Raw genomic sequence first — 27,447 nt, forward strand, 5'->3', positions numbered from 1 at the left:
TTACTGTATTTATTAACCATTTAGACAATTTCAGAATAATTTAGTATTTAGGATAAAGTCAGAAAAAAATACCTTTCTACCATGATAACATATGGAGAAGTCTCCCCAAATTTTTTATGCAGTTATGGTCATTGCCATTTTTATTAGTCAATAAGTAAAATTCCAGAGGATATGGTGAGTAAACAAAAAAGAAAATACCCTGCAGGTTGTGATTTTGTTCTTTTAAGATGTTTTCATGATTTTAATCTTTTGACCACCGATCTCTTAACTTAAAACAAACACTGAGATCACACTTCTTTTACAATTTCTTTTATTTTTGCCACTAGATTTTGTAAATGGATCATTTTTATCTAACTTTCAGCAATCTAATTTATGAACTTAGAACTGAAATTGGAACTGAAATTTATGAATTTATGAACTTCTGATTAGGAGTGAAGTTAGTTCTTAGTTTCAAATGTGTTCCTGATTAATCCACCACCCAATTAAAGAATTCATGATACAGTGTATGTCCTCAAGGGGAAAAATACTTGGTCCAAATTTGACAATGGTACTATTGTACAACAAATGAAGGTAGCTTAGTTTCAAATGTGTCAAGCTAAAGCCATCAGAAGCCATTTTTTTAATGGAACTCTGATTTTTTTTCAGGTACCTGTCAGCTGCACACTGACGTGTTTGAAGTTCAGCATTTTATCTTATTTTTAAGTTTTTAAAATTAAAAGTAACATACAATATTGTATTAGTTTCAGGCATACAACATCGTGATTTGACATCTATATATATTATGAAATGATCACCATGATAAGTCTAGTTACCATCTGTTACCATACAAAGTTACTATAATATTAAAACAGGGCTGCATCCAAATTAGATTTTCCCATAGTTTTTAGAGAGTGAATATAAAGTACTTTTTAAATGTAATTCTTTTTGAATAAAGCCTTGTTAAAACAAGAGCAAAGACATTCTGATCCATAATTGGGAGCAACAAGGAAAAAAACTTCACAAGATTATATATTTCTTTTAAATTGCTCTTCTGAGTGGCATTAAGTTACACAACATTTTAAGGTTTTCTTTCATTAGTAGGAATGAGGTATAGGATAAATGCATGGTAATGCAAAAACCTAATTTTAGTCAATAATTTCATCTGTCTTCTTATACTCTTTATTGAAGGTATCAGCAAGCAGTGCGACTGGTCACTCTGAGAATTGTGGGAACCTTTGTGATATTCTTTGCCACATTAAATACCCCGCCTTTCGTACCTTCTGTTCGGAAAGCTAATTAACAGCTAAAAAGAAAAGACAACAGATGGGAAAGGAAGCATAGATGCTCCCAAATTGGTAAAAGAGTCTCTGAATACCATGAGGGAAATGGCCCCATTTGCATCCTATTTGGTGGCCTGAATTCACACATTGTAGTATGTTTTAAATGATGGACACCGTTTGCTGAAGATGCTTCATTCTTGCCATCAGCTGAACATGACTTTTAGAATTGCTGGGTTTGTGAAACTTAAGGGGAGATAAAATAGTTTAGGACCTGAATTCAAAACTCATTAAAATTCATGAGTTATCCCTGGGCTCTCTGGTTTGTGACAGTGGATTATATTTTGTATTGTGGTGGTGGGTAAGAAGCAAGGTGCACACGTTCCCCAGCAGACTGGTAGTTATTTACATGTGTGTCCTGGAGGCTGGAAAGGGGTTTTGGTTTTGATTTTGGTTTTGGTAATGGAGGGAGAAGCCTTGGGATGGAAGGATGAAGTGGGAAGGAATAGGAATCAATTAAGTCCTACAGACAGTGTCCTTCTTTCTCTCCCAAGAATGCTGGCTGCGCTGGGAGGAAGGTGTCAATATTTTGTGTTCAGTGATAGCCCAAGGACAAGATAACAGGAATCAGACTCAGTTGGGTGGATGGCCTAACATCTCACAGAAAGAGAATCTAGGAGGGCTACATTTGCCAAAAAGGCAGCCTGCAAGCTGGGTCCCAGCAGCCCCTTCAATTAAGAAGAGTTAATTTTCAAGGGTAGAGGGTGTGGCTAAAGTGGGTCCACAGTGGAAAGACCCATAGAAGAAATCATTTTCTAAATTGACACACAAAAAATCAGGCTTTAGAGCATCATAGTTTCCTTATACTAAAGAGAATAGAACTCTGTTATGATTATTATGTATTTTTTATCTTATATAAATCTACAACCATATTTTCTTAATTTCTGTACCACTAAAATAACTAGGGCATAGCAGTCATTTTACATAAATGAAAAGATGATTTTATGAAATGAAACTGTGAGCTTTGAGAGAAATAATTCTTTGAATTATCTTATTTAAATGAAATGAAATTAAATGAAAATGAAATTAGTGTGCTCTTTCAGTTGTAAATGCTCTGTGCTTTCTTTTGTATTTCATATCTTCTGCAGTGAGATTTATTTCTGAAGAGAGGTGAGGTGGAGCAGGAGAGGGGGAGTCTGCCTCTAGGGCTGTAAGTGATCTGAGATTTTAAGTCCCATAGGCGTATGACTGGGTGAGGTTCCATGCTGAGGAACTGCTGAATTCTGCTGAGGATTCTAAGCAGGGAAGGAGGCCAGGAAGAGAAGAGATGGTGCACTGAGTTCCCCCTGAAGGGTGCTGAGTGAACTTGGCTCACTAAGGCAAACCTCCTCTTTTAGAACAGGAGCAAGAAGAAGGGCTGTGTTGGTATCTGGCAACTCCTGCTGGTTCCTGGCAGAAAAATGAGCAAGTGCAAGAAAAAAATCACCATGTGAAAAGGGCTTGGCTATTACCATGATCCTCTGAATACAGTAGACACTTGAAGAGGGGAGAGGAGCACATGATTCCTCAGTCTCAGAGCCTGAAGAGTTTATTGGAAATGCAGTAGAATTGATTTTCTGACCTTGGGACAACGTAGCTCTGTCTGCCTGCAAGTTCCTTTAGGAGGATAGGAAGGCACCTTTCCACATTCTCTTTAGTGTTCTCCTGAATTGTGGAACAACATTGAGGGGAGGAGACTGTTAGAGGCATTTCCAAAGGACATTTGAGGTCTTGCATTAAGATTGGAGCTGATGGGGGAGCCTGGGTGGCTCAGTCGGTTAGGCATCTGCCCTTGGTTTTGGTCATGATCCCGGGATCCCAGGATCAAGCCCTGAATCGGGTTCCCTGCTCAGCGGGGAGTCTGCTTCTCCATCTGCCCCTCACTCTGCTTGTACTCTCTCTCAAATAAATGAATAAAAATCTTAAAAAAGAAGATTGGAGCTGATGAGTGGTATCAAAGTCTACTCAATAAACTTAAGACTCTCATAAAAAGGAAGAAGGAATGTGTAGTAAAGATTTTTTAAATCTCATTAAGTAATGATGGAACTGGTAAGATGCTAAAGCTTAGGGAACAGAGCATTTATAGGCAGTTTAGTGAAATAATATTAGAATAAGATTGCTAGGCTAGATACAAAACTGGTTAATGTTCTAAAGAGCAATAGGCTATAACCTCTGGAGTTATCTTTTCTACCACACAGAGATAATGTGTATTTCTGCTGGAAACAAATCTGTATATTAACACATATGACTTCATAAAGACTGGGCTCTTAATTAACATTATACTAAAAAGTTAATCCTTGCATGGGCTTATTAAAACAGTGCATTAGTATGATTTTAAAAGGAGTACTTCTCTTTGCCTTGTTTATAAGTTTTGGATCATTTTCCTTAACAGTAGGGAATCTATCAAGTCCCTCTAGATATTCACTCCTCTTACTCTTTTTCCTAGGCTCATGTTACCCACATATGATAACACCTGTGGTTGATTAACACAGACCTTTTGCTCTCCCCTGCACACACAGACACACAGACACACACACCCCACGTGTGATGCAGAGATCCAAAGAGAAAAAGAGAATCAGGTGATTCTTCCACTGATGAAATACACTAACGTGTTGAACTCATTGCTGATACAGAAGAGTGAACTTAACTTTCAAATTACTCTACAAAACTCAGGAGGCCAGTAGGTATGGTTCAGGTTAATTCCTTTACCATGAATACCAAAGAAAAGCCAGAGTTTTTTGTTGTACAAAAATTTCCTTGCAACTATTGGCAGATCCAAGAGGACTTAGAGGACTCAAAATCACATTCTAGTAGATATATATATATATGCTTTTTAAAAGATTTTATTTATTTATTTGAGAGAGCACTAGCGGGGCAGGGGGAGGGGCAGAGGCAGAGGGAAAAGCAGGCTTCTGCCCAGGGAGCCCAATTTGGGGCTCCATCCCAGGACCCTGGGATCATGAACCGAGCTGAAATTAAGAGTTGGATGCATAACCGACTGAGCCACCCAGGCGCCACCCCATATCCTAGTAGATCTGTTAAGGGTGCCCCCAAGGCAGCAGCAACCAAAGCATATACTTTGTGTCTGAGGTCAGTGCTTCTGAAATTGGCTGTTGGCTGCAGCTCATTGTGTTCCCTCAGAGGTTTTGATAGGGACCCCTTTCAGCTCTCTCCCTCTTCTGTCTCCAAGACATAAACATTGCTTCCCTCTTTTGGCTCACACCCACACAAAGAACGAAACCAAATTCAGTTAGAGGAAACTATGGCACCAAAGAGAATAATTTCCTTATTAAGGTGAATTATGCCTTCTGATTCTATTTAATAACCCAGATGTAGTAATTTTATAATTTTATTCTGCTTGGGAAAAAATTGAATTTAAGAGTTCTGAGAATTAGTTAAACAATTTAAGACCAAAGTACCATGGAACCTCCAAAATAATGCAGGAGCGCTTTGAGGATTTTATTTTTTTTTACCTTTGGGATGGCTTCTGCAGTGATTCTCTGCAACTTCTGCAAAGTTAAAACCCCTGTCTCCTCCATAATCAGTTTTGGCTTCTTCTAGCCTTGGAGCAGTCCTTGCGTTTTCAGTAACCAGGATCCCTTATTCCTAAAGATAGCAACTTTTTTTTTTTTCTTGAGTTAATCTTAATACTCTTCCTCATCTGGAATGCCTATGGCAAGATTAAAAGAATCATACTGTTTTGTTATTTCAAAAACATATTATTTGGCTTTTTCTAGACTGATTTAGATATTTACAACCAGAAAATGCATTTGGAATTCTCTTACTAGTATATCTTCTTCTTCATAGTATTGGTCCATCAATCTTACCAAATTTCATTTGATACTAATTTTCTTTAGTTCCTTATGACAGAAGAACAGAGGATCGCCTCATAATGAGTTATGCCACCATCTGGTAACAGTAAACTGGCATTGTAGTATAGAAAGATATACTTATCCTGGAGCATTTTTCACTTACAAGACCGGATTCTGTGAAAGGTCAAGTTTGTTCCTTTGTTTTGCTGATTGGTTTGTTGGTTTTATAAATGTAGCAATGAATATGTCGTTTAACTTATTTTATAGAGGCAAAATATAAGATACCAGTGATGTTTCTGATAGTTCTGCAGTGTCCAAACAGGCAAGGAAATGTGTTATCACCCTGTGCCTAATTCCAATAATTCTCTCTTGTTCTTTTATCAGATTTAAATTAAATTCCAACAAACATTTGTTGAATGCCTACCACATGGTATTGATGGTCCCTGCCCCTAAGGACTTTGCAATTAATGGCCACTAAGGAATGCATTCAACTAACATTGATACTGGCCAGAATGGTACTATTTCTTTAATAAGAAGATATACTAGGGGTGCCTGCGTGGCTCAGTCGGTTAAGTGTCTGCCTTGAACTTGGGTCCTGATCTCAGAGTCCTGGGATCAAGCCCTGCGTTGGGCCCCCTGTTCAGCAAGGAGCCTGCTTCTCCCTCTGCCCCTCCTCTTGCTGGCTCTCTGTCTCAAATGAATAAATAAAAATCTTAAAAAAAAAAAAAGAAGATATACTAGTCATGGTCATGAAAACATCAACTCCTTAAATTTTGACTGGATACCATCCAGAGTATAGCTAAAGAGACCTTGGAAATAATCTGGCTCAACCATCTTATTTTTAAATAAAAATTTATTTTATTCTTTATTTGAGTAACATATATTTGTTATAGAAAGATTAGAATATGTAAAAAGTGGACACAAGAAATCAAACACCCAAAGTCCCACCACCCCAAAACAATCATTTTTAACCTGTTGGTACACAGTTGAGTCTTAAACTATGGGAGGGTTAGGGATACTGACCCTCTGCACAGTTGAAAATCTGAGTATAAATTTTTTTTAAGTTTTTATTTTAATTCCAGTTAGTTAACATACAGTGTTACACTAGTTTCAGGTGTGATGTAGTGATTCAACACTTCCATACCTCACCCAGTGCTCATCAAGACAGTGCACTCCTTAATCCCCATCACCTATTTCACCCATCCCCCTACCAACCTCCCTTCTGGTGACCCTCAGTTTGTTCTCTGTTTCTTGATTTGCTGCTCTCTCTCTCATTTCCCCTTTGCTCATTTGTTTTGTGAAAATCTGATTATAACTTTTGACTCCCCCAAAACTTGACTACCTCTGTTGATCAGAAGCCTTACTGATAACATCAATCAACACATATTTTGTGTGTTATATGTATTATATACTGTATTCTTACAATAAAGTAAGAGAAAAGAAAATGTTATTAAGAAAATCATAAGGAAGACAAAACATATTTACAAGTCTTGTAAAAGATCCACTCCTAAGTGGACCCATGCGGTTCAAACCCATGTGGTTCAAGGATCAGTTGTATTTCATTTTAGTCTCCTCACTCACATATTTCATTTTTTACATATATGAGATAATATTAAATATACAATTTGTACATTGATTTTTTCTATGAAATATTATGACATAATCCTTTCCCAACACTATTAAGAACTCAGTAAACATTTTTTAATCTAAATAATACTCAATTATTGGATAAGCCATAACTTTGACCTTCTTCTATTTAGGTTGCTTATGCTATTTAACTATTGAATGGCTTTGGCTTAAAACTTTCTCAGGATAAAGTCTCTGAAGTAGATTTACAAGTCAACGTATGTGAACATTTTTAAGGCTTTTGCAAGATGGTTTTGAACTCCATGCATTTTACATCTTGCATTTGACTTTATCTTCATAGCAGGTTTCATTAGCCTTCCTTACACATACTACAGGCTCTTCTGCCTTTTAATTGGCAAGGAAATCACCAGGAACTGAATACACACTGGAGGGAGGAGATAAGCAGAGTAATCAAAATCAGCTCCAAATTAAAAATGGAAACTTAACCTAGCTAAGCTTCCAGTAGCACCCTCCTTAATTTGTGTTATCGCCTTCTAAGGTTGCATAGACCTTGACTTACACAAGTGTAGAAAGTTAATGGTTCCTTACTTATGGAATTGATGGGGGAGACAGAAATTAGATTAGATTCGTACATTTCTAGAAACCCCTAAGTTTCCGATAATTGTTGTTAGTAACAATTTCAAGCAACAGAGCTTTTTCTAATAGCTTGTGAAGGGGTGTGAGCAGAATCATGAGAAACAGATAGTCATTGCTGTTACTGATGTGCCATCTTGGGGAAGCTAGGTTCACGGGGGTCCAGCGTGGCCTGGAACATCATATTTATTCTGAGACTGAAAGACCTGTGCGATCCCTGAGCCCTCTCCTGGGCCCCTGGGATCCTCTAAATAGAAGGTATTGACACAGGCTGGGTGGTCTGGAACTTCTGCAGACCCAGCCCCCATTCTGGACGGAGCCAGAGCCAGGTCAGGAATGGCCCTAAGGTTGCCCAAATAGCGTTTCATTCTCAAGCACAGACAAGTGGAATGTGAAATAGAATTTCTGACAGAGGTGCCAACTTTCCAGGGGCCTTGGCCTGCTTCCAACCCTTCACAGACTTGGAGACTCATAATGTCCTCTTAGTCTTCACTGCTGAAAGAGAAATAAATCCATTTTTAAACCTTTCCTCAGAGCACCTCCTTTACGTGGTCCCCACAGATATTTTCTGATTGGTTTTCTAGCTCCTCCTCTCCCCTCCTACCTTGTGGAAACTAGTTGTGTAGTCAGAATCTAACCAGAACCAACAAGAGAGAGGGTTAGCTCACAGACCCACTGGCCGCACATTTCCGTTCTTACAGTCTGAGCCATATTTGCTTTCTGCTTTCTTAAAAAGCACACTTAAAAACTGGTTTAGATCAGCTTGAGGTCTCTGGGGATTCCCTAAAGTTTTTCCTGCCATGTTTTCAAATAGCCAGTGATAATCTCTTTATAAAGATTGGGTTTCCAGCTCTAGTGTAATATTTATGTGTGCCCTCACAATTTTGAATGATAAGATTACTGTTTTGTTAACCCAGCAGCCAGTTGGCTTACCATTAAGTTCATATTTATTCTTGATTTTGTTAATCACAGATTCACTTGGTAGAGAAAGAGGCTTAAACTTGGCCTTCTGTTACCTTTGTGGCTTTTAAATCCAAGACGTGGAACTGCTCTTTATATGAGCCTTCCAATCCTGTGCAAACACCATCCAGATTCAGAAAATGTCCTGTAAATTGCTATAATCTCAAATACAGTAATTTTCTTGGGCCCAACAAAATTGTAAAGCATCCCAGCTATGTCCCAGTTGAAAAAGAGAGTTTTTATTTCACAGATAAGATGGTTGAAAAGTTTGCTTGTTTTCTTCCTAGTTCTTAAGTACCTATCTTTACTTGTCAGTGGGGGTTAGAAGTAGCTTTAATCCCAAACCCTGTGTTTTGTTTACCCAGGAGAGTCTTGGCAAATGCAAGGTGATAGGAGACTGGGTAAGAAGTGACATTGAGCAGTGCTAGACTCTTTATATAGGCTTTATAAATAACTCACCAATTGAGAAAAGAAGTATTTCTGGGATTTTGGACATGAAAAGGGATAAAATTAAGGAGTCCAGATAAAGGCTTTATTAAGGCAACCATTTTAATAGATTGTTTAGGCAGAGGACCAAGTCGATCCTTGGAATAAATGCAAAATTTTTATTTTTCCAATAGAAGCCTATGGCAACATATTGGATGTGTATGTTGAATTTATGCAGGTAATTCAATATGAAAACTAGCATGTGGATGCATAGATTGTGTAAATGTTGATGATAAGCATGAGGATATATTAATTGGAAATAGTTTTAAAGGAGAGAAAGTTATAACTAGTCTGCTTTTATCTTATACGTATAAGATTGTATGCTTTGATTTATAACTACAAGCTTTATGTGAAGAACTCATTGCTTCTTATGATGCTGCTTCTTTGGCATGCATTCTTAGCTGTAACTGTGTTTCAAAAGAGCCATTCCTTTTGAGTTTGACAAGGTAGGTTGATCTCTGTAGAACAACGTTGCCTTCCAGGAATATTGCAGACCATGGGCTGACTTACGAGTTTGTAGAACGAGTCACGGTATGAGCTCTCTGTCTCTCTCTGACTGCCATGTTCCTCCCCTGAGACATTTACCCACCATAGAGGGTCTGGGAAGTCTGTGTTTCTGCCTCATTCCTTGGACTTGATATGTTCAGTACCAAATTCTAAATAAGAAAGAAAAGTTAAGTCTAAAGAGAAGTGCCAGTTTTGAATGACTTGCATGTTGCTTTTCTCCCCACCTTTACACACTGTCTTCTTAACAAAGAAGAATCACTAAAGTGGGAGGAGCTCTTAGTGGAGCTAGATTCCAATCGATGTCTGTTGGGTACCTGAGATGAGTACTCGCCACTCCTTAGGAAACAAAGAAGAAAATCACAAAGATAAAGGAAATTGTTGAAGTTAGAGACCTCAGAAGACTCACATACTTGAAGAAAAGAAACCACAAAACCACCTCTCCTTTCTCCTGTACTCATAACCTGCTGATTTTTTTTTTCTTTGTGAAATATCAGGGGAGAGTTTCAGCTTATCAGTTGATATGAAGGCATTGTTTCGTGGGGTAAATAACATGGGTTTTGAGTTAGACCTGGGTTCAATTCCACGGTCTATCCTTTACAGGCTGTGTGAACTTGAGAAGGTCATAATGGATTACTTGAGGATAGATAGAGGTGATCCATGTAAGGCCTGTAGTGGGATGCTTTGCTCATAGTAAATGCTTTATAACTTTTGGCTGTTACCCATGAGAATCTTCATTATCATTTATCACCACCGCAACCTTCATATCCTGGTAACCATTGCCGCCACCACCACCACCATCACCGTCATCATTTCTCACCACCACCACCACCATCACCATCACCATCATCATCATCATCATCATCATCATCATCTCACCTTGTTTTTTTCTACCTCTGTCCATTCCTCAGCCCCTGTTGCAGACTCTCTGCCTCTTTCAAACCTTGAGGTTCCTGAGGCTTATGTCCTAGATTCTTTTCCCTTCTCTCATTACACATTCTCCCTGGGCAGTCTCATCCATAGGCGGGGGCTTCGTGTATCAGCCACTGCTGGTGATTCCCAGATCCATTACTCTAGCCCAGCTCTCTCTTCCAAGCTTTGAACATTATATCCATCTGTCCACCAGATATCTCCCCTTGAATGTCCCAGCAGCTCTTCAAACCAAAACTCAACAACACACCTTTCTCTCCCCGGATCTTGCTTATTCTCTTTGTTTCTTAGAGAAAGCATCACCATTCAACCTGTTACCAAAGCTAGAAAACTAGGGGTCACCCTTGACTCCACCCTTCCCCATCCCTTCAGTCAATGGATGGTGTCCACTATACCTTCTAAACTATGAGTTTCATGTGGGTAGGGACCATTTTGAAACTGAAAATTTCAGTGCCTAGCACAGTGCTGAAAAAAGAATTACGGAATGAATGAATGAAGGAGTGAATGAAACTCTTGAATGCACCTATTTCCTTCAATTTCCACTGCCTTTTCTGCAGTTTGGGCCACCATCAGGTCTCACCAGCTTAATAATTCACAATTTGGAAATTCCAGAGTTGGAATATCCTAACCGATCTGCCCGTTTCTGGGGTTGTAATCCCCACCCCAACACCACAGGCAGTTCATTTTCCACACTGTGGCCAGAGAGATTTTTATGATACCCAAGAATCTTATCATGATCATGCCTCTTCTCTGCTTAGAGCACTTCAGTGACTCTGAATAATCATCCTGATTTGATGTCCTGGTTTACAGCTATTGTCCTGCCACAATCATCACTCTCAAAAATGTCCTGGACTGGACAGTAATGATATAATCAATCACTCTATACCGAATCTATTTCTGCTTATGTTTCCAGCCTCCCCTTCTGCTACTTATCCTTTCCTCACCCCTGCATACTGTTATAGTCTTATTAAACTGAAAGTTTTTCAAATTTTTTGTACTCGCGGCTCTCACATGCTCTTCCTTCTGCCTGGAAATCCCTCTCTCTCTCTGTGCCTGGCTGACTCCTACCATCCAGGTCTCAGGCTAGACCTTCCTTGACAGAAGAGTCTTCTCTGATCCCCAAGGTTATGTCAGGTACCTCTTTGTGCTCCCATAGCATCCGGCATCCTAGCTCCTCTTGTTTTCATTATCTGGTAACTTCTCTGGGTTCCCCATTAGCCTCCACAATCACTTGGGTCAATAGCAACATTTCTTCACTGCACAGTTGAATCCTGGTGCCTAACCGGGGTCCTGCATCGAGGTAACTCTCAGCAAATATTTGGTAGATGATAAAAGTAAAATATCACATGCTATTAGAATGATCAAAATATGTGTATGGAAAAATCTTATTCCATAATAAATCTTCTGGAAACATACCTAATTTGTGGCTATAAGCAGTATTTTGTCTTCTTGTCTCTGTTCATCATGTTTGTGATAATGGTGGAAATTATCCTGTGTTCCTTTGATTAAAAGTTCATTCTAGGACAGGATTTGGTGTCGGTACACACTGTCAATTACAGGAAGTCTTGCAGGTGATAATATTGCAAAACAAAGCAAAGAACAGCTGCTTTCTAGCCTTTTCAAGCAGTTAGGGCTACTTGTATTTCAACTATGCACATTAGATTGGTTTTAAAGTTGTTTGCTTTGAAGTTAAAATTAAATTTAGTCTCATTAGTCTAACTTATCCTAGATTGTTTAAGTTCCAAATTCTATTCTCGTACTAATAAAAACAAACATAAAATGCCTTATACTTCTGATATAATTATTTACATTGTATTCTTTGCAAACTTAAGAGTATGTGCTCTTTGATGATAAATTTTACACTGCTGTTTGATCTACCAGAGAATTTGAACATTTTGTTCCACATGCATTGACTAGAAAAGAGTTCTGAACCTATCTGGGGGCTCTGTGGACATCATTCTGTTGAATGAAAAGGAAGATTAATAGCTTTTTTTCCCCAAGTAGAAATAGCTTTAGTGTTTTTCTGATTACAGAAACAATACATAGTTACTGCAAAAAACAAAAAAACAGGAAAGAGAAAGAAGAAAATAAAATTCATCCATAATCCCACTCTTAGGTTATTATACTAAACATTTTAGGGTAGGTATTTCTAGGCTTTTTTTCTGCCATCTATCGTCATATTAATACAGATTTTTTAAAAAAATGGAAATGCTACTATTACACACATATGGCTTTAAAAGGTGTTTTTCCACTTAACAAGTTTGGGACTTTCCAGGAGAAAAATGGATAAAGTGGATTTTAGGAAGTTTTGCTTTCTGGTGCATTGAATGGTATAATTTCCCCTTGCCTCCCCCACTAAGAAAACTGCTATGATAAATTCCATTACTCTTTAAATCAATCAGGTTTCATTTGAAGGAAACAGAAACAATGCTAGCTATTTTAAGCAGAAAAAGATTTGATTTTTAAAAACAGGATTTACCCAAAGATACAAATGTAGTGATCCAAAGGGGCACCTGTACCCTGATGTTTATAGCAGCAATGTCCACAATAGCCAAACCGTGGAAAGAGCCCAGATGCCCATTGACAGATGAATGGACAAAGAAGATGTGGTATATATATACAATGAAATATTGCACAGCCATCAAAAAAATGAAATCTTGCCATTTGTGAGGATGTAGATGGAACTAGAGGCTATTATGCTAACTGAAATAAGTCAATCAGAGAAAGAAAATGATCATATGATCTCACATATGATATGTGGAATTTAAGAAACAAAATAGAGGGTCATAGGAAAAGAGAAGAAAAAATAAAACAAGATGAAACCAGAGAGGGAGATAAACCATAAGAGACTCTTAATCAGAGGAAACAAACCGAGGGTTGCTGGAGGGGAGTGGGGTGGAGGGATGGGGTAACTGGGTGATGGACATTAAGGAGGGCACTTGATGTAATGAGCACTGGGTATTCTATAAGACTGATGAATCACAGACCTGTACCTCTGAAACCAATAATACATTATATGTTATTTAATTGAATTTAAATTAGAAAAATAATAAAAAATAAATAAATAGAAGAGGAGATGCCTGGGTGAGTCTCCAGAAATAAGCCTGAACTATGAGCTTGGACTAGCCGGGGCAGCTGCCCCTTCCCCATGATCAGGGCGACAGGGAATCAGAAAGTATCCACCAGAATGGCTGCTCCATGGACACATCATCCTGGCTTGGGGGGACATGCTTGTCAGTGCCACTACTGTTGGCCCTAGAGCCTCACAGCTCCTGCTTGATCCATACTGCCAAAAAGTGGATGCCCGGTATCCCTGTGTCTGGTGACTCCACCCTCACTAAGCTAGGAGCCTGTACCCAGGAAGCTGAAAGACAAAGTCTTCACAACTGTAACCATCATCAGAAATCACAGAGATGTCCTCAGCTCATGTCTGTCCTCAGCATTTCAGGTTAGTGCATCTAATTGGCAGAACTTAAATTACATCTGGAGCCCTAGTTCAAGGAAGCCTAGGAAACATAGTTTATAACTGTCTAGCTTCCACAGCCCGCTGGAGTGGATGTTGAGTACCACCATATCCACCACACATCACTGCTTTGGGTGTTGGGTTTTTGTTCCTTTTGGATACATCACTACACAAAGAAGAACTTAAAGGCAACATAAATAAGGATAATTTATCTCAATGGGTGATTACACCACTCTTATTTATTTACTTAGATTTTATTTATTTAAACTCTTAAAAAAATTATTTCTAGTGTAGTTGACATACAATGTTATATTAATTTCAGGTGTACAATATAGTGATTCAGCAATTCTATACATTATTCAGTGCTCATCAAGATAAGTGTACTCTTAATCCCCTTCACCTATTTTACCCATCCCCCACCTACCTCCCCTCTGGTAACCATTGGTTTGTTTTCTGTATTTAAGAGTCCATTTTTTGGTTTGTCTCTTTTTTTCTTTGTTCATTTGTTTTGTTTCTTAAATTCCACATATGAGTAAAATCATATGGTATTTATCTTTCTCTAACTTATTTCACTTAGCATTATAGTCTCTAGATCCATCCATGTTGTAGCAAATGCCAAGATTGCATTCTTTTTTATGGCTGAATAATATTTCATTATACGTATACCACATCTTCTTTATCTATTCATCTCTTGGTGGACACTTGGGCTGCTTCCATGTCTTGACTATTGTAAATAATGCTGCAATGAACATAGGGGTGCACATACCTTTCAAATTAGTTTTTTCATATTCTCTGGGTAAGTACCAGTAGTGGAATTACTGGATCGTATCATAACTCTGTTTTTAGTTTTTTGAGCAAACTCCATATTGTCTTCCACAGTGGCTACACCAGTTTGCATTCCCACCAACAATACACAAGGGTTCATTTTTCTCCACATCCTCATCAACACTTGTTTTTTCTTGTGTTTTTGATTTTAGCCATTCTGACAGGTGTGAAGTGATACCTCATTGTGGATTTGATTTTGCACTTCACTTATGATGAGTAATATTGAGCATCATTTTATGTGTTGGCCATCTGGATGTCTTCTCTGGAGAAATGTCTGTTCATGTCTTCTGCCTAATTTTTAATTGGATTATTTGTGGTTTTTTTGGCGTTGAGTTGTGTAAGTTCTTTACATATTTTGGATACCCTTTATCATATATGTTATTTGCAAATATTTTCTCCCATTCAGTAGGTTGTCTTTTTATTTTATTGATTGTTTCCTTTGCTGTGCACAAGCTGTTTATTTTGATGTTGTCCCAATAGTTTATTCTTGTTTTTGTTTCTCTTGCCTCAGGAGACATATCTAGAAAAATGTTGCTATGGCCGATGTTAGAGCAATTACTGACTATTCTGTCTTCTAGGATTTTTATGGTTTCAGGTCTCACATTTAGATCCTTAATCCATTTTGAGTTTATTTTTGTGTATGGTGTAAGAAAGTAGTCCAGTTTCATTCTTTTGCATGTCGCTGTCAGTTTTCCCAACACCATTTTTTTTTAAGATTTTATTTATTTATTCATGAGAGACAGAGAGAGAGAGAGAGAGAGAGAGAGAGAGAGAGAGGCAGAGGGAGAAGCAGGATCCCCTCTGAGCAGGGAGCCCGATGCGGGACCCGATCCCAGGACCCTGGGATCATGACCTGAGCTGAAGGCAGACGCTTAACCATCTGAGCCACCCAGGCGCCCTTCCCAACACCTTTTTTTGAAGAGACTGTCTTTTTCCCTTTGCATATTCTTGCCTCCTTTGTTGAAAATTAATTGACCATATAATCATGGGTTTGTTTCTTGGTTCTCTATTCTGTTCCATTGTTCTATGTATCTGTTTTTGTGCCAGCACCATACAGTTTGGATTACTACAGCTTTGTAGTGTATCTTGAAATCTGGGATTGTGATACCTCCAGTTTTATTCTTTTTCAAGATCACTTTGGCTATTCAGGGTCTCTTGTGGTTCCATACAAATTTTGGGATTATTTGTTCTAGTTCTGTGAAAAATGCTGTTGGTGTTTTGATAGGGATTGCATTAAATGTACAGATTGCTTTGGGTGGTATGGACATTTTAAAATATTTGTTCTTCAATCGATGAGCATGGAATATCTTTCCATTTGTTTGTGTCACCTTCAGTTTCTTTCATCAGTGTTTTATAGTTTTCATAGTACAGGTCTTTACCTCTTTGGTTAATTTTATTCCTGGGTATTTTATCGTTTTTGGTGCAATTGTAAATGGGATGTTCTCTTAATTTCTCTGTTACTTTATTATTAGTGTATAGAAATGCAATGGATTTCTGTATATTGATTTTTATCCTGCAACCTTACCGAATTCATTTATCAATTCTAGCATTTTTTTGGTAGAATCTTTAGGGTTTTCCATATATAGTATCATGTCATCTGCAAAGAGTGAAAGTTTTATTTCTTCCTTACCAGTTTGGATGCCTTTTATTTCTTTTTCTTGTCTGATTGCTGTGGCTAGGATTTCTAGTACTATGCTGAATAAAAGTGGTGAGAGTGGACATCCTTGTCTTGTTCCTGAGCTTAGGAGAAAATCTCTCAGTTTTTTCACCCTTGAATATGATGTTAGCTGTGGGTTTTTCATGTGTGGCCTTTATTATGTTGAGGTATGTTCCCTCTAAACATGCTTTATTGAGGGTTTTTATCATGAATGGATGTTATACTCTGTCAAATGCTTTTTTTTTTTTGCATTTATTGAAATGATTATATTGGTTTATCCTTTCTCTTGTTGGTGTGATGTATCCCATTGATTGATTTCCAAATATTGAACCACACTTGCATCCCAGGAGTAAATCCCACTTGATTGTGGTGAATGATTTTTTTTAATGTATTATTGGATTCGGTTTGCATTGTTGTTGAGGATTTTTGCATCTATGTTCATCAGAGATATTGGCCTGTAGTTTTCCTTTCTTTGGAGTGTTTTTATTATCAGTGGTTTTGTTATCAGGATAATGTTGGCCCCATAGAGTGAATTTGGAAGCCTTCCTTCCTCTTCTATTTTTTTAGTAATAGTTTGAGAAGAATAGGTATTAATTCTTCTTTAAATAAATGTTTAGTGAATTCACCTGTGAAGCCATCTGGTCCTGGACTTGTGTTTGTTGGGAGTTTTTTGATTACTGCTTCATTTTCATTGCTGCTAACTGGTCTATTCAAATTTTCTATTTCTTCCTGATTCAGTTTTGGGAGGTTATATGTTTCTAGGAATTTATCCATTTCTAGATTGTCTAGTTTGTTGGCATATAATTTTTCATAATATTCTCTTATAATTCTTTGTATCTGTAGTATCAGTTATTTCTTTTTCATTTCTGATTTTGCTTATTTGAGTCCTCTTTTTTCTTTCTCCTTTTTCTTTCTTTCTTTCTTTTTTTTTTTGATGAGTCTGGCTAAAAGTTTGTCTTTTCAAAGAACCAGCTCCTTGTTTCATTGTTTCATTGATCTGTTTTATTTTTTTTCAATTTCTATTTCATTTGTTTCTGCTCTAATCTTTTTTACTTCCTTCTTTCTAGTGATTTGGGGTTTGGTTTATTCTTCTTTTTCTAGCTCCTTTAGGTGTAACATTAGCTTGTTTATTTGAGAAAAAATTTTTCTTGCTTCTTGGGGGTAGGCCTGTATTGCTATAAAATTCCCTCTTAGGACAGTTTTTGCTGCATCCCAAAGATTTTGGACAATTATATTTTCATTTTCATTTACTGCCATGTATTTTTTAATTTCCTCTTTGATTCTTGGTTGACCCATTCATTGTTTAGTAGCATGTTATTTAAAATCCGTGTATTTGTGTTCTTTCCAGAATTTTTTTCTTGTGGTTGATTTCTAGTTTCATAGTGTTGTGGTCAGAAAAGATACATGGTATGACTTTAGTGTTTTTGAATTTGTTGAGACTTGTTTTGTGGCCTAATATGTGATCTATTCTGGAAAATATTCCATATGCACTTGAAAAGAATGTGTATTCTGCTGTCTTAGGATGGAATGTTCTAAATATATCTGTTAGATCCGTCTACTCCAATGTGTCATTCAGAGCCACTGTTTCCTTGATGATTTTCTGTCAGATGATCCATCCATTAATGTGAGTGGGGTGGTAATGTCCCCTACTATTATTGCATTATTGTCAATTTCTTCCTTTATGTTTGTTATTAGTTGCTTTATATATATGGGCGTTCCCATGTTGGGTGCATAAAATATTTATAGTTGTTACATATTCCTGTTGGATTATTCCCTTTATGATTATATAGTTTCTTTCTTTGTCTCTTGTTATAGTCTGTTTTAAAGTCTATTTTGTCTGATATAAGTATTGCTACCTTGGCTTTCTTTTCACTTACACTTGCATGATAAATGCCTTTCTATACCTTTACTTTCAATCTGCATGCATCTTTAAGTCTGAAATGAGTCTTGTAGGCAGCATTTAGATGGATCTTGCTTTTTTATCCATTCCGTCATCGCACGTCTTTTGATTGGAACATTTAGTCCATTTACATTCAAAGTAGTTATTTTTTTAAAAGATTTTATTTATTTGAGAGAGAGAGAGAGAGCATGAGCAGGGGGAGAGGGAGAAGCAGATTCCTCACTGAGCAGGAAGCCTAATGTGGGGCTGGATCCCAAAACTCTGGGATCATGACCTGAGCCAAAGGCAGACACTTAACAGACTGATCCACCCAGGTGCCCCTCAAAGTAGTTATTGATAAGTTTGTACTTATTGCTATTTTGTTGCTTGTTTATGGTTGTTTTTGTAGTTCTTCTCTGTTCCTTTCTTCTCTTGCTTTTTTCTTTCATGGTTTACTGGATTTCTGTAGTGATATACTTGGATTCCTTTCTCTTTATTTTTTGCATATCTAGTGCTAGTTTTTAATTTGTGGTTACCAGTATCAGTGTATATTAAGTTGCTGATTGCTTAAGTTTGAACCCATTCTTTACTCCTCTTCCCACTCCCATGTTTTAGATATATGGTATCATACCTGACATCCTTTTATTTTGTGAATCCCTTGACTCGTTTTTATAATATAGCTAATTTTACTGCTTTTGTACTTCCTACTTTTCTTCTACTTACGATCTTTCCTTTCCATTCAAAAAGTCCCTTTAGGGGTGCCTGGGTGGCTCGGTCGGTTAAGCATCTGACTTTTAATTTAGGCTTGGGTTGTGACCTCAGGGTGGTGGGATTGAGCCCCGAGTCAGGCTCAGTGCTAAGTGTTGAGCCTGCTTGGGATTCTCTCTCCCTCTCCCTTTGCCCCTCCATGCTGCTTGTGCACACACATGCGTGCTCTCTCTTGCTTTCTCTCTTAAAAAAAAAAAAAAGGAAAAAGAAAAAAGTCCCCTTTAATATTTCTTGGAGGGCTAGTTTAGTGGTGATTAATTCCTTTAACTTTTGTTTGTCTGGGAAACTTTTTATCTCTCCTTATATTCTGAATGACGGCCTTGCTGGATAGAGTGTTTTTGGTTGCTGGGTTTTTTTTCTTTCAGCACCTTGAATATATCATGCCACTCCCTTCTGGCCTGCAAAGTGTCTACTGAAAACTCCACTGATAGCCTAATGGGGCTTCCCTTTTATGTAACTGCTTTTTTTTTCTCTGGTTGCTTTTAAAATTCTCTTTATCACTTCTTTTCACCATTTTAATTGCTATGTATCTTGCTGTGGACCTCCTTGGGTAGATTTTTGTTGGAGGATCTTTGTGACTCCTGGATCTGGATTTCTCTTTCCTTCCCCAGATTCAGAAAGTTTTCAGATATTATATCTTCAAATAAATTTTCTGCCTCCTTTCCTGTCTCTTCTTCTGGGATCCCTATAATGTGAATGCTATCCTATCATGCTTGATGGTGTCACTGAATTCCCTACGTCTTTTTTCATTTTTTTATTATTACTTTTTCTCTCTTTGTTCGGTTTGATTGCTTTCCATTACTCTGTCCTCCAAGTTACTGACCATTCTTCTGCTTCCTGTAGTCTACTATTTATTTCATCTAGGAAATGTTTAATTTCATTTATTGAGTTCATCTCTGATTGGTTCTTTTTTATGTTTTCTCTTTGTTGAGGGTCTCACTGAGGTTCTCCACTCTTTTCTCAAGTCTAGTAAGTATCTTTATGACCATTACTTTAATTTCTCTATCAAGTATATTACTTATCTCCATTTGTTTTAGCCCCCTTGCTGTGATTTTGTCCTGTTCTTTCATTTGAGACATATTCCTCCGTCTCCTCATTTTTGTCTAGCTCCCTGTGTGTGTTTCTATGTGTTAGGAAAGTCCACTACATCTCCTGCTCTTGAAAATAGTGGCCTTATGAAGAAGAGGTCCAGTAGTGCCCTGTAGTGCAAAGTCCCCTCTTTACCAGAACCTGGCGCTTTGGGGTATCTCCTATGTGTGTTGTGTGCACCCCACTGTTGTGGTTGGGCTGCTTTTGCCTTCAGTCCAGTCATCTCTCTTTGCCTGTTGTGGGCATGGTTTGGTCCCTGTGTTGGTAGTGGGCCAGCTGGGGCTGCCTTGGCAGGTTTGAGTTGAGTCAGACCAAGCATTTGCCAGAGATACAGTAGCACCAAACCGCAGGGCACTTCCCCTGTGTTGTCTCCTGAGAGGCTTTTGTCGGTGAGCGGGGCCTGCAGTCAGACCTGATGTCTGCTCCCAGCCCATGCTGGAGCCGCAGTCAGACTGATATGTGTAGTTATCCTCCCCTCTCCCCAGGAAGGAGTCACGTTGGTGTAATACTGGCTCCTGCCAGGGCTGCTTGTGCACTGCCAGGCTTGTAGCACCTCTTGGGGTGGGCTCCGGGTAAGGACATATTGAAGGGGGCAGGTCTGGAGAAGAGCACTAGGACTGGGGCAAATCAGGTGGAAAATGTTGGCCCAGAGTTGGTCAGTGTGTCTAGGCTAGGGGACAAGGGAGGGAAATGACACCTGCCAACTCTTTTTTTCTTCGAATGGTCTTCTAAAAATGCCTGCCCCTCCAGTGCATGCTCTGAGATTAGTAAATAAGTCTTCCCTTGTATCCCAGGCATTTTTCAAACTGCTGCTTCTGTGCTGCATCTCTGCTGGGCTATTTGTTGTGCTGTCTCTTTAAAGGTAGGACTCCGTTTGCTGGTACCCTCCTGGCTCTCCCAGAGCTGAGCTCACTGATTTTTAAAGTTCCAGGTGTTAAGCCCCACTGATGGTAAGAACTCAAGAAATTAGGCCCCTCTGAGGTTCAAAGCCAAATGTTATGGGGATTCATCTTCCCTGTGTGGGTTCCTGTGCCCGGGTGCTTGGTGTAATTTTCTGTTTCTCTCCCTTCTCTGTACCCCTATTGTTCCTCTCTCCCTCAAGCAGTCCCACAGGTCTGTTTAGCTCCCAACCACATTTCTGCCCTTCCTACGCAATTTGATGTGGCCTCTTCTCAATTCATAGCTGTGGCGAGTCTGTTCTGCCAATCTTTGGATCATTTTCTGCGTTATTTACACTGATGTGGGTGTTAACTAGTTGTATTGGGATGAGGTGAGCCTCGGAACTTCCTACTCCACCATTTTCCCCAGAAGTCCCTGTCCCACTTCTAATTTATTTAACCCATCTCTGTTGCTGTCTCTTTTTCTATTTTTTTCATATAAACAGTGTTTTGATAAACTGCTGTTCACGGAGTCACTAATAGCCTTGTGTTGCCAAGCCCAGTGGTCAATTCTCAGGGCTCATTTTACTTGACCTATCAGGACTTCTGACATCGTTACTCATCTCATTGAAACTTTTTCTTTACTTGGTTTCCAGACCTCACACTTCCTGGTGTTCCTTCTAGTTCATCTGCTCAATCTATCTCCCTGCTGACTCCCCCTCATCTTTCCAACTCTCTCCTCATCTCTCATCTCCGTTTACTTTACTCTCTTGCTCATCTCATCCAATCTTATGGCTTTAAATACCTGAACTCCACACCCATGTGCCCAACAGCTGCTTGGTTAGCATGCACTTTTGGTTGCTTTACAAACATCTCAAACTTACCATTTCCAAAACCAAACTTTCATTCTTTCCCACTATGTATATTCTGCCTTTGGTCTTTTCCATCTCAGTTCATGGAACTGCCATCCTGCCATTTGCATAGGACAAAATCCTGGGAGTCATCCTTGACTTCTCTCTTTCTCTTATGTTCATGTTCAACCAATCCATCAAGAAATCCTGTTGATTCTACCTCCAAAAATATCTACAATCCAACTACTTCTCTCCATTCCTACTGCTCTCCACGGCTTTAAGCCACTGTTATTTCTCTCTTGGACTATTGCCCCAGTTTCTCTCTGTGCCCTCCCTAGAGTCTAAAAGTTAGAACATGTCATCCCTCTGCTCAAAACACATCAGTGACATTCCATCTCAGGATGAAAAGTCAAAATTCTTATGACAACCCAGAAGGCTCTTGTTGACACTCCCACCCCCACTGCCACCATCTCTCTTTCCTTTCCTGTCATTCTCGTCCTTGCTCACTCTGCCCCAGCATCCTGGATGTTCTTAAGCATACCTATTCCAGAGGGACTTGGCAGTTGCTGGCCCCTCTGCTTGGAATGCTCCTTCCGCAGATGTCCACAAGGCTCTCTCATCACCCTCCAGAATTTTCTCAGCCAGTAAGACCTTCCCTGATCACCTAGTTAAGTTCCAAACTGATCTCCCTTCCAGCCCTCTGAACCTTCCTCCCCTGTTTTCTAATTAACTACATAACTTCTTTCTTGCCTACCCTATCCCCCCCAAGAAAATTGGTATTTTAATATATTATTTATTATTGAATCTTCAGTGTCTAGGCACATGGGTAATCATCCATCAAGTATTCATTGAAGAATTTTCTTTATACATGCATCATTGTGCACTTGTCTCATTATTTATTGGGAATTAATTCTTAGGGTCAGAGGTATGCACAAATTGCCCAGAAAGGTTTTAACAATTTGTTCCCACCAAGAGTCCATGAGAATGTCTTTTTCCTGATACCTTCACCAGCATCATACCCTGGTCACACTATCCTTTCTGTTCCTTCAGCTCACCATGTTCATCCCCCCTTGATGCATTTGTACTCCCTTCTCCACAACTTCCTCCTCCAGAATACTCTCCTGACACACTTTTACTTGGTGTAATTCTTATTATTTAGGTCTTACTTTAGTTGTCACTTCCTTGAAGAGGACTTCCCTAATCATCAGCTGTTAAGTAACTTCCCAGTCATCCCCTATCACATCACCTTATTTTATTTTCATTATAGCATATGTCATCAGCAGATATTTTCTTATTTCTGTATTTATTTGTTTGTCTCTGATTTCCCTCCCTAGAATGTAAGCTCCATGAGAACAGGAGATTTATATGTCTCTTCCAACACTACCCCCAGTAAATGTGTGTTTGATGATGGGATAAACACTAGGTATTATAATTTTTCATTATTACAATCTGCTGGGTGAAAAGTGGATTAAACATGAATTATTTTCCTGGATTGGTGAGGCTGAGCATCTTTCAAGTATGAAAGCCTTTTTTTATTAGCAAATGCTGAGATGATCCAAAAGTTGAAAGATTCATTTAGAGTACCTGTTTTAGATATGCTGTGTTCGATTTCTTATTTGTTTCAGATATGCTGCACCACATTTCTTATATTGCTAAGTTGCATTATTTTTTACATTTCCGAAGCCTCTTTTGCATTGACGTCAACATTAGTATCCTTAGAGGAGGATTCCTTCTGCAAATTTTACTCACGTACAAATGTTTTCTTTTTGTCTTCACAGCTTTTAGAAAGAACCAACAATGGTTTTGAAGACTCAGACTCCGGTGCTACCAAGAGTCCACTCCACTTAGCTGTAAGTGAGGTGCCTTGGGTGGCTTCCTCTGTTACAAAAAGTACCTAAGTGTTCCTAGAACTAGGCTGCTCTTAAAATGAAAGCATAGTAACACAATAATAACTAATAATGAAAGCAGTACATGGGGAAGGGCACAGGCTGCAGAAAGACTGACTCAAATTCCAATCCCAACTTCACCCACTGGTGACGTCAGACTCATTACTTACCCCGTCTGGGCCTCAGTTTCCCAACTGTAAAATGAGGGCAAAAGAAAGATAATTTTCTTAAAGCCTTTACCACAGTGTACATAATAAATGATGATTATACATTTTAACAATCTTTAAAAGTATTACTACCTAGTAGTTAAATTTAAAAAATTGAGGAAATTTGAAGAACACATTTTGGCTTTAAAGATTTGCCGTAGCCAACAATACACGAGTCTACAGCCTACCACAAAATCAACCAAATACCACAATTAAAAAGTTGTGAGCTATTTAAACACAAACTTGCGAGAGCAAGATGAGCACATGCATAATTGCAACTCTGCTTTTTCTGCCTGCGCTTGAAATCAGGGTCTCGGAGGAGGTGTGAGGCTCTGTTTCTTGTACTGGCTGAGATCTCAGAGTGGGGAGGAAAACTGATCCTGTCACCAGTAAGGCTTCCTCTCCACATCCTTAGTCGAAGGGAAATGCAACAGCTCAGAGTGAGGATCCCCAAACTCTCCATGGGGGTGACCGAGCCAACAAACTCACCCACCACTCTATCTCAGCTGGTGTCCTGCTAGGAGTTGGTAATCACCAGCTCTTCTCTAGGAGCCTCTGGGACTGACAGCCACACCCAGCCGTAGCGGCTCCCCTGTAGAAGGTGCTGCTGCAACGTGAGGCCTCAGTGCACGACCACAACAATGGTGTTTGGGTGTACCTGGAGGCTGAATGCTAAGAAGAGTGGAAAGGGGCTGGGTCTCTGAGTTGGGGGCCTGTTATGACATTCACTTAATAGCATCCAGTATAAGCACTTCTCAATGTCATTCTGATGAGAAATTGAGATGGAGATTTTGTATAACAGAGGAGAGTGTTTTGTTGATGGGCATATATATGTAGTCAGGCAAGGCGAGGGTATGACACCATCCCATAAGGACTGGGATGAACTGGTCACACCGCATGGAGCCCCTGCTTCATCGCCAGTCTCCCCACATAGTCACCAGCACATCTGTTGATCCCATTCACCACCCTCTGCCACACCCACCAACATATCCACTACACACCCATTCACACACACACACACATTTTGAATCCAGTGAAATTAGGCTAAAATGTGCATCAGTCTTTGTTCTAGAGATGGACTTTGAGTGGGAAAAGTGGATGGATGGTGGGATATTTGCATGTATAAAACTTCATGCCACTTGGCTCTTAGTACAGGTTGCTCTTAAGGTTGCTCCCTAGAATCTCTGCCTAACCATCTGCTGCACCTGGGGAAGGTACCCCAAAGCTGAGGGTTCACATACAGTATTAGTTGCCTCGAAAGAGGACTGTTTGAGGTGATCTCAGTTAGAATCCTCATGCCCTTTGCAAGTGGGTTGGTTGCATTGCCACACCTGCTCATAATCTGAGAAGAGACTTTCTTAGCTTCCCCCAAATTCTGTCATCTTTCATTCCTTTTTTTCTTTTTCCAAAAATTATGGTTGAGTGCTTACTGTGTGCCAGTTGCTCTGCTAAGATCTGTGGGTTTCTGGTCATGTAAAGAAAGGGTAACATGTTATCACTGGCGAGAACTGGGCATTTGGCAGTCCTGCAGTTGGCAGGCGCCTGGGCAGTACACCCAGAGAGGAGGCCCCAGCCCCCAGTCTTCCCATTAACAACTCACCTAGACATGGTTTTCCCACCTGTAAATGAAAAGGAGTAAGTTAAGGACCCCCAAACCCTGTCTAATTTGTAAATTTATTTGTTTTTCGTATGGTCTTGGCCAAATACCTACCCTGTTGTGTCTCAGTTTCCTCACCCGTGACATGAAGAGAATCGCAGTACCTCTGTCATGGGACCATTGTGGGGATGGCATGAGCGAATGTGTGTAAAGTGGTTAGAACAGTGCCTGGCACACAGGTGCAATCAACTAGCTTCATCCTCACTAATGCTAACGTGTCATTCTTTCCTTTGATGTATACTGTGAGTGTGCTAAGCATGTGTTCGGCAGCTGGAGAGGTTGCAGTAAACAGCACCCAGTCTCTGTCCTTGTAGAGTTTCCAGTGTAGGAGAGAAATAGGCAAGTAAATATATAACATGCCAGATGGTAGGAAGTGCTGCCCGTGCTACAAATGGGACCAGTAAGATGCACTGAGGTGGCAGATGAGGCTCTACTTTTTATAGCATAGAATCTCACATTTGAACAGAGACCTTAAGAGCTACCCATGTTGATATCTGACAGAAGACTGTTCTAGGCAAAAGTGCAGAGTCCCTGGGGGTAAAGGGCATGCTTGGCGTGGTCCCAGAACAGCAGAGTGGGGAAGGGAGAGTGGTAGGGGATGGAGTGGGACATGTCCTGGAGGGGGCGGGGACTCAGGGAAGGGCCTCCTACTCCGTTGTAAGAACTCCAGCTTTTACTCTGAGCAAATTAGAAAACCATTTGGAGGAATTTGAAGAAACAGATGATATGATAGGACTTTTGTCCGAAAAGGATCACTTGAGCTTCTGTGTTGAGTTTATTTTGTAAGGGAACAAAAACAGAAGCAAGATAACCAGGAAGTGATGATGATGAGGAGGAGGAGGACAAGGGCGATGATGACTTTGACCAGGGTGATAGCAGTGGTTGAATTTTAAAACTATGTTATTCTTGCCCTCTAAATGCTAACACCTTTAAAAAATTATTATTTGCTTTAAGAACCCTGCAAGTATGCCCACCACCCTCTCCAGGGGCCTCTGTGGCAATTAACTTGATAAAAACCCAAGGCACATTATTTCTTCCATGGTTGCATTCTCGCGATGAAATAGAACCAGATGTCCCCAAACCTTGACTGCCACAAGAAACCTGACCTGCCTTGAGTTACTATTTCCTGGCTGAATGCTTCAAGTCTCCAGGGTTATCAACCCAGTGAATTTCATAAACATTTCATCCACTTGAAAAAATTAAATCAAGAAACAAGGCTATGCAAATGAAAGGCTCCAGCTGTCAAGATTTCCAGACGCACCCATTGTTTCGTGGATTCTGTTGAGATCCCAGATTCTTGTTCCTCATTGCCCTCAGTTCCTATCTAAAAAGGTCAAAGAAATTAATTGTGTTTAAGACATATTTAAATTACCTAACGATATATTTTTTAATAAAGATTTTTCAGAAAGCAAATTTAAAATATTTGATTGCTACCTTTGTGAAGGTTTGAACTGGGCTGTCTATTGAAAGCCAAACCATTCCATGCTTTTGAACCAGCATATTTGTTCTTTTCTGTGATTCCCTCCTCTTTTAGTTATTTCAGAAATTATTGGTGAAACTACCTATTAGCTAGTTTAGGATGGAAATAGAGGAATAGGGCAATTTTCATCATGTACTGCTGTCATGAGAAAGGTCTCCTTTCCTGCCTACTTGAGCCTCCTTCAAAGAGTTTAAAGCTTTATTGATAACATTTTTATATATGCCAAGAACCGTATACCTGCCTAAGACAGAATCTTGCATTTAACCCTAAAATAGAATTCTATATCACATGTTCCTTTGTTTCCAGGTTAAGCTCTAAAGTGTGGCAATAAGTGAGAGTTCTTGTCTAATCAAAGTTACTTTCATTATTCCCCTTAAATTGCCCTTAAAGTTGAGTGTACATAGTTTATATCTTCGATTCTGTGGCGTAATGTTTTTGCATGCTAAAATTCAAGCTAGACTGGGGGAGAAATGAAAGGAATTCTATGGATAAATCTGGCCTTTCAACCATTCTGTCTTTAAGATGATTTAAAGTGCTTGATAGAGAAGAAAATATGGGTTGGAATTCTGAAGATTTCCTAATTACCAGCAGGGTCACTCCA

At 39.2% G+C, this 27,447-nt stretch overlaps 1 protein-coding gene across 6 annotated transcripts in view; it reads left to right on the plus strand.

Annotated features, from left to right (window-relative positions):
• The window catches only part of ANKRD44 (ankyrin repeat domain 44), a 323,392-nt gene that overhangs the window by 257,892 nt on the left and 38,053 nt on the right, over positions 1-27,447 (plus strand). For all 6 annotated transcript variants that reach the window (XM_028121815.2, XM_088021608.1, XM_088021607.1 and 3 more), the window contains one exon: positions 23,396-23,467. In XM_028121815.2, the coding sequence (XP_027977616.1) occupies positions 23,396-23,467 (72 nt within the window). The remainder of the gene's footprint in view (positions 1-23,395; positions 23,468-27,447) is intronic.

Source organism: Eumetopias jubatus, unplaced genomic scaffold (genome assembly GCF_037043125.1).
Source record: "Eumetopias jubatus isolate StellerSeaLion01/CBP00866 unplaced genomic scaffold, mEumJub1_p1.0 scaffold_3, whole genome shotgun sequence".
NCBI lineage: Eukaryota > Metazoa > Chordata > Mammalia > Carnivora > Otariidae > Eumetopias > Eumetopias jubatus.